The sequence below is a fragment of the Helianthus annuus genome, chromosome 11 (genome assembly GCF_002127325.2).
Source record: "Helianthus annuus cultivar XRQ/B chromosome 11, HanXRQr2.0-SUNRISE, whole genome shotgun sequence".
In the NCBI taxonomy this organism is placed as follows: Eukaryota; Viridiplantae; Streptophyta; class Magnoliopsida; order Asterales; family Asteraceae; genus Helianthus; species Helianthus annuus.
This window is the reverse complement of record NC_035443.2, coordinates 69,871,109-69,879,705: the sequence shown is the minus strand read 5'-3', so window position 1 is coordinate 69,879,705 and position 8,597 is coordinate 69,871,109. Positions and strand designations below refer to the sequence as shown.

The following is an 8,597-nucleotide window of genomic DNA, read 5'->3' as shown; positions in this document are numbered from 1 at the left end:
AGGTGGAGATGTGCTAGATCATCGTGATTGGTGACAAGTGGCCCGCCAAATATACTTGTTGTCGCGTCTGGCTTCAGCTGTGCATGGAGATCATGGAGCAGTGAACGACGTATCCTGATTGATTACACGTCACTGTCCTTTTGTACTGTTTGTCCTCTGCACGATTGATTATCGTATATATTAAATATGGCGAGCCTGGCGCATGGTGATTGGCTGCAAGCTGCAGCCACTTGTACTGGGTTGTACCTTTGTGAACTTTCATGGATGCGCATGCGCCCACGGAGGAACCTTGGAATAAGCTAAGTGTTTTGTGAGTTGTGAGGGTATGGTCCTGCGAGCGCATGTAGCGCGACATTTGGGACCATACCACTTCACAAAGGCGGAGGATAATGAAGGCCTGGGGTGCTCCGGCCCCGCCGATTTTACGCGTGTAGTGTTAATTTCACCGCAAAGTTTGTTTTTTTAGTGTAAAATATTGGATTTTTAAAAGTCCAGCCTCCACCTATTTGGATTTTTAGACTCCGACCTCCACCGAGTTTTCGTTCAAACTCTGACACTGCCCCTTCAGTACCCATTCGAATAGCAGAGTGATAAAAATAGTCTAAGATGAGAACATATAGTAAACATACTTATAATATATGATTATTTATTTATTACTTACATCAAAAGGAAACACGATTACAATGATGAGATAGCCGGGTACATATCCATTATTCATACGAAAGAACTAGTAAGCATTTGGATGATCAATAGCATAAGACTCTAGTGCATTGAAACTATTCTTCAATGCTTCTTTGCAAAGGTTAATAAAATCATCGGTTAGCTTAGCATCGCCTTTACACTTAACCAAAGTCGTATGTTTGTAAACAGATCCTCCATTAGTAGAAGGAATAAACTTAATATGATGCGTTGCTGTGTCCATTATGCCACTCAAATCATCGCTTTCAAACAAAGTATAGCTGAACAAATACTCGCTTGTGTCAATGGAATCGATCTTAAGTTTCCAAGTTGCACCTATGAGAACGTTTTTGAAAAAAAAAAAAACAATTAGGGAAAAACATGAGTCGAGTTCAAGAGAAAAAATAACTAATGATAGATGTAAATAACGGCGTGGTCACTTACCATCGTGGAATGTAACGCTCTTGATGCTTCCAACACCACCATCACCTTGGATAAGGGCGATGGATTTGTATACTTGAGGGATTACCTTAGGTGCGATGGTGTCGAAGTCAGAAAAGACATTGAAAAGTTTAGAAGGTGAAAGCGAAGAAGTGATCTCGACCTCCATGGAAACAACATCCATTATGAAGGAAGATATGTTGGATGAAGGATCATGAAATAGGGAAGAAGGGTTTGAGTTTTAAGGGGGTTTAAGATGTTAGTATGGTACATACAAAGTCAAGAACGTACACATATATTTGGTTCCATTATTGACACACTACTTGTTATTAGTTCTAGCCCCCCCTCCCACCACATGCACACACACGTGTGTATAACATATCAATGTTTCAAAAAAAGATGAAAACTTGTATGAAATAATCATAGAAAGTAATTTTTCATTTCTAACAACATTTTATTTTCTTAATTGAATTACTAATTAGTTCAATTAAGCTAATCTAACCAGAACCTTCCTTGAGAAATCCGTAATCGAGTTAATAGACATACAAAGGCCGAAAAAATATGACACCCGAAAAAAAATATGGAGTAAACTTTCATTTTGCTCCCTGTAGTTTGGTCGTTTTAACGGTTTTATCCCAATCCTTTAAAAAAAGCCATTTTACTCCCTAATCTATGAAACCCATCACGATTCCACTCCCCGCCCCAAACAACATCCATTTTAAACGTTAAAAATTGTCACGTGCATGACACATGATGGACAATTATGACCATAACTAGACCAAAACCTAGACTGAAACCTGACAGTTTTTAACATTTAAAATGGACGTCGTTTGGGGCGGGTAGTGAAATCCTGATAGGCTTCATAGATCAGGGAGTAAAATGACTATTTTTAAAGAATTTGAGCAAAACCGTTAAAACAACCAAACCAAAAGGAGAAAAATGGAAGTTTACTAAAAAATATGCGATCTACTCGTAAGGATTCCAATATTTGAATGTAGAATCAACTATATAAAATGATGGATGATTTTCCTTAATTGTATCCACGTACGATACGTTCATGACTCCAATCTTGTACTAGCCAATTCAACCCATTTTGTCTAGACTACTAGAATATTCAAAAAACTCTTTCTAGCTCGAAATAACCTCGCCAGAGGATGTTTGTAAGTGAAATGTGTATATGTGCGATTTCTTCTGTTTTGCATGAATAACAAAACATGAAAAAGAAATGCATGCTACACCTTTTGCATGATCAAAACTTTTAAAAACGTCTTTCCTAATATGGCTTCCTGTAGGAAAGAGTAATATTTGGATATAAGATCAAAAGGATAGACGGTGTGGACGTTAAAATTTGGCGTGGAGGTCAGTCTACGCCCATCAAACCACCCCGTGATTGGCGGTGTTGAGATTGTTGTGTGTGGGACGATAGAATTTCCACCGGCGTGGACGGCAAACAAGAGACGACTTGACATGTTTGTGTTGGTGGGTTTAAACTAGCCGTTCAACGGCTACTTTGACCTATAAAAGACTTTTTTTAACAAAAAAACCTATATATAATCACAACTTTCATCCCAATTTTTTAAAAACAAAAACCAAATCAATCCATTTAATTTTTCACTTCCGAGTACATATTCACTCTATTTTTTTGCATAATTTTAAAAAAAAAAACGGAAGGCCCAAGTTTGTGATGTTCATCTTATTTTAAGTTTATTTAATTTTTATTTTTAAGTTTACGTAATTTTTTAAATTTATGTTGTTTATTCAATTAATTTTTTTATTCAAATTTAATACATTTTATATACTATTAAATATAAATAATAAAATGTGTGTGCCACGTGTCGAATAACACTACTCTTTCACGCCATTTTCCACTCTTTCTGTTTTTTTTTTTGCATCATGCCACTTTTCTGACGCGTGCTGACATAGCTGCAACATGTTAGATAACACCCCCGTTTCAAGCCTCCCACACCGAATGTTCTAAATGTATTTGTATATTCATACAATTTCTAACATCTAAAAAAATATGATAAAAGGAGCTTAAAAAATCTCACAGCTCACATAATCACGATTATTTCACGGTAATTATCGTGAAGTTATTTTCGATTGAAAACTCTCAAAAAAAGAAATTTAATATGTGTAGCAAATTTGACATGCGAATCTAAACGTGGCCCATAATTTACATGGGAACGTAAAAATCAAATGAAGGCGAAATATTCACATCTATTCTCACAAGTTTCCTCTAAATAAATTTCGGGACCAAATTTCCTAAAGTAGGGGAGACTGTGACATCTGTGCTTGTGTAATTATTGTATAAACTCTAGACAATTCAAATATCGATAAAACAATGTGTTTTGATCCCAATAATTGTTTCTTTATGTTTGACATTTTGCACGTTTTGATTTTTGTTCGATTTTAAACTCTATATCGCTTTCTGGAAAGTTATACGAAAACTGATGCGTAAAGTAATCAGTTTAACGCGACAAACACTCCGGAACAGTGACATAAGCTTAACATACCTTAAATAACCTTTACATAACTTAGAAATAAGTTTTGAAAGGTTTGGTATGGCAAAAACAAGTTTATTCGGTCACAGGGACTATTTGCGTCAAACTGCAAAAGTCTGCCATTTCGTATGGCAACGTACATTCCAGAACATGATCATAAGCTAAACATACCATAAATAACCTTAACATAGCTTAGAAATAAGCTTTGAGGGGTTCGGTATGCGAAAATGCGCTTATTTGATCATAGGGACTAAAAGCGTCAAAATCTGCGTAAGTTTGCATTTACGAGCATATCTTACGTTCTGACCACATCCGGACATCCAAATATTTTTGTAGTCACTAAAATATTTTATTTTAGTGATAGGAATGCAAAAATACCATTCGCCGCTTAATTTGGATTGTTTTCACGTCCGTTCGAGTTTCGTCGTAATTAGCCGAATAACGCGACTGTACGACCAAACGAACCAACATCCGTGATATTTCCAAGCATGTTTCAAGTCCCCTATACTTTAACGTCCTTGTAGAGCCTTGAAAATGGCTTAACGGAGGTTAAATACGTCAAATATGCAAGTATGTGTGTGCAGGGACTGAAACAGAAACTTTTGAAACTGATATGCAGCGCTCGCGCCGCGCGACGGCCAGGAGGGCCATCTGTCGCGCGAAGTGACAGCTCCCTGTCGACAGAAAGGTTGTTTTCAGCTGCCAGCTTGTTTCTTATTGGCTTCCATGCTATTTCCTTTGTTTTGGGCACAAAGTTAACACCTTTGCAAGGCTTTGAACCACCACCAAACACTTGTAGGGTCAAGATAGTTCCTTGGGCAATACACAATACACATATAATGATCCTACAAGCTTCCAACAACTATAAATACCCTTCCATTCACCTCATTCATTGCTCATCCATTCTTTCTTCTCTAAAAAAACTCTAAGTGGAGGCTACCATCAATTGGAGTCCACCTACCTGAGTTTTCTAGTGCATCTTTCCAGCCTTAGAACCTTTTGTAAGTGTTCTTTAATGACTAGTTATTATTTTCAGCTATTTAAAGCTGAAAGTCAAACAGTTTGACTAACAATTTGACTTTCGGTTTTGACCATCAATCGGTTAAATCAAAGTTCAATTGAACTTTGCAACGTGATCGTAATCACGATGGTTATAATCCCTAGCGATTATACCTACTGATTACCACGTTGACTAGTCGTAGTGACGAGTCAAAGTTTCGGTCAAAATGCGCAATTACGTGCATTTTATGACGGAACTATTTTCGGGTATCAAAACACTTTGTTTTGATACCAAATCAGTTTTCCAACTTAGTTAAACATGTTTTAACATGTTTAACTCGTCACTACTGTCACACCCCTTTCTAAGGCGGAAGCACGAGGTGTGATCATGAAAGGTTTTCATTGCATACGATAGGTAAACATACTACATGCTCGTAAAAATAACTTCAAATGCCAAACATTACATAACTGAAATCGTAGTTTAAGTGTTTACATCAAAAGACAGCATATTGTCTGAAAGTTTACAACTTTATTCAAAGATAAAACATAAGAAACATCCACGAGCAAGAGTAAAACCGTGCGCACATCCACTTTAGTTACCTGAAATACATGTGAGTTTTTGGAAAAAACGTCGACATAATGTTGGTGTGAATTCATGTAGTTCTTGTATTGAACGTTTGTATACTTTGTATGAAAAACATGGTATGTATCTCCGTAGCAAAAGTGACTTGCTGATCCGCGATACACTTGCTCATATGGATAGTAGCATCAGTCTTCTCCGTCCAGCGTACAAACGCCACTGCACCTCCAGTGCCGTCGTAGTCCAGCGGTTTGCAGTCGAGGAACTGCTTGAAAGTGCAGCCCTGAGCTGCGTTTCCTCCAGATGAATCTCCATTCCCATTACGTCTTGCATTGCTTGGTCCTCCACTGTCTTCAGTACGGTTCGCCTTGTACTGGGCGATAGCTGTGGAGATCCTTTCTTCCAGTAGGGCGTTTAGCTCTTCAGCAGTCCTTGGCAGTGGGGGAGGAGGAGGTTGATCACGAGCGTTCATAGCTCTTCTGGGTGCCATGTTCTGACAGAACACAACATAATAGCGTTAGACATTTGTTTCATATCGTCATGCGAGACAGTAGTAGTATGACATATACCCACATAAGTGATATCAAACGATTATTACTCCAGCAGAGTATTTAATAGGCTGGGGGAGGGGTGTTCGCGTTTGACCTTTTCTTGTACTGAGGGAATCTATACGTGACAAGACTTGCTGTGGTTTCTGTGCACTGAATTCCATAATTATGTATGCATCCATAATTACGTAACTCCTTGCACAGTCCGCACAGTTCGTTTCATCCTCGTATCTCTTCCATCAGATAGGTCACTGTTTTCAGGCAAAGTCACGAATACCTAAGATATTCTATTTCTAGTATATGTATATATCAATTATCACACATAGTTGCAATTAATTCTTAATCACAGACATGTGCTACTCCAGTTCACCCTAAGTCTCGTAGTGTCTTTTCTTGACTCTTGTAAACAGTTTCAGGTAGTGGATGTCGCGGAAAGTTTTATGCAATGAAAACTTTTTGAAAAATTGTTTTCGTGCAAGGATCCTAGAGATTGTAGACTAGACTCGAGAAGGAATCATGGTTCACTACAATCGCAGCTCTGATACCAATCTGTCACACCCCTTTCTAAGCACGAGCTGTGATCATGAAAGGTTTTCATTGCATACGATTGGTAAACATACTACATGCTCGTAAAAATAACTTCAAATGCTAAACATTACATAACTGAAATCGTAGTTTAAGTGTTTACATCAAAAGACAACATATTGTCTGAAAGTTTACAACTTTATTCAAAGATAAAACATAAGCAACATCCACGAGCAAGAGTAAGACCGTGCGCACATCCACTTTAGTTACCTGAAATACATGTGAGTTTCTGGAAAAACGTCAACAAAATGTTGGTGTGAATTCATGCAGTTCTTGTATTGAACGTTTGTATACTTTGTATGAAAAACATGGTATGTATCTTGTATAAATCAAGTATTTCTGTATGTATCAAGTTGTTAATGGGTTGCAAGGCCATTAACATGTGACACGACATAGGAAGCATCCAAACCATAGGCATTTTTCTAGTTGTCGCTTCACGACTGAGACACAAAAGCACTACTCGGTACTAGTTTTCACCAAGAGTGTGGCTGCCCGAAAACCCATTAGATCTAACCTTTTGTTCTGTGGTCTTAGTATGTACACGATTAATGGTGCTTATGGTACCCTACTCGTGACACGATTTCTCGTATCATTCCTCAATTCTTGTATCCATCAAACCATTTGTAAACATTATAACTTTTGTAACATGTATTTCACCCCCGAAGTTATAAAACTGAAAACAGTTAAAAGAAAAGGGGGAGCATGAACTCACAACTTTGCGTTCCTTGCGCCGTAAACTTCACCGGTTTTTGCTTATCTAGCGTCGTGACCTAAACGTGTTTTATTAACGTTAGTCACAAGACTTGTATCGCACAAGTACAAGTCACCATCTTTTATGTATTTATTCTTGTGTTAAAAAATAATTTATATTTTTAACTATGTGTCATACTCATATTATTTTCTCAACAATAAATATTAGTATCTTGTATTTTTTACCCGAATTATGTGTTTTGTCAAAACTTCATTTCATGTTCATAACTTGTCCAAGTTATTTATTCGATCAAGTAATATATTTTCTTGTATTTGTCTAAGCATGTTGTATGTGTATTTTTGTATTTCTACTCCTTGGGAGTATCCTAGTGTATTTTTGTATTTCTACTCCTTGGGAGTACTTAGTGTATTTTCAAGTCCTAATACACTATCACGTATAATACATACTACATACACTTAGCACAAAATTTGGTGATCAATAATATATATATTTTCTCCAAAAATATACATACTTAATATCAATTTTAATCTTGAAGAAATCATCATTTCTTAACACAAAATTTAGGGAAGCCTTGGTAAATGTTTTTAGATGCATTTTTAGGGAATAAGTTTCTCAAAAACTTATATTTTCTAAGTATCAAAATTTATAAAAATTTTGACATAGTTTCCCCTAAAAATGGAGGTTTCCCATGTTTTCAAAACACGTGTTTATTTTCTTTTAAATCATCATCAAACATCAACAACTCATTCAACACTTACAGAGTGTCAAAATCAAGTATATTACACTACATCATGAACTTGAATTTTTTGTAAAAACTTGTACTAACTTACCATGTTATTTAGTAGGTTTAGTTACCCTTAAAAACATGGTTGTTTGTTTGTAAATCTCATTCTTGAAGGAATTAGTCATTTACAACTTGTAAGATGATTTTTCTAAAAATATTTCTTTTGTATTTTTCCTGTTACACACATGTTTCTAGTCTTGTTTCAACACTAAAATATGGTCAGTTTATTTAGAAACCATGACTTTGTAAACCTTATAAATAACTTGGTTTCTTGAGAAAATCATTTTGGAAATCATCTATTTACAAGATTTGTATTTTGTTTAAATCATATTTACATATGAAAATTACTTTCTTCATTCAAGTTCATGAAGACGTAAAGTATGATGATGTTGTATTTTCACAAGATCACCACCTTACTTACTAGATCATGTGTTTAATCCCAATCTAGTAGTTTCCATATGATGTCTAACATCACTAGCACTAATAATCAATCAACAAGAAGCAAATCATCATCATTCAACATGTATTCTTATGTATTTAAGCTTATGTTAAAGATTCATGTTCATATTCTTTAGTGTTCTTGTGTTTAACAATATATATCATCTTTTAACCATCAAGATATGAAATAATAAGAGATCATGAGGGCTCACCACTAGCAACAAGGTTAGGGAAGATTACTAGAACTTGAAGATGACAAAAGTGTTGGATAAAAGCAAATGAAGGAGGTCCTTCAAGATCCAAGACCACCAAGCTTCACTATAGACCTTCT

The 8,597-nt window shown here is 36.1% G+C and overlaps 1 protein-coding gene across 1 annotated transcript; it reads right to left on the bottom strand.

The window, feature by feature from the left end:
- Positions 1–674: 674 nt before the first annotated feature.
- Positions 675–1,376, bottom strand: LOC110892114 (root allergen protein). Its single transcript, XM_022139441.2, has 2 exons — positions 1,123–1,376; positions 675–1,014 (listed from the first exon to the last, which is right to left on the bottom strand). Exons 1-2 carry the CDS (start codon positions 1,301–1,303, stop codon positions 728–730), a joined length of 468 nt encoding a protein of 155 aa, XP_021995133.1. The 5' UTR covers positions 1,304–1,376; the 3' UTR covers positions 675–727.
- Positions 1,377–8,597: the final 7,221 nt, after the last annotated feature.

Coding starts and splice junctions, on each gene's coding strand:
- LOC110892114 (XM_022139441.2), bottom strand. CDS start 1,303: ATGGATGTTGTTTCCATGGAGGTCGAGATCACTTCTTCGCTTTCACCT. Junction 1,015..1,122: donor GAGCGTTACATTCCACGATG/GTAAGTGACCAC, acceptor ACGTTCTCATAG/GTGCAACTTGGAAACTTAAG.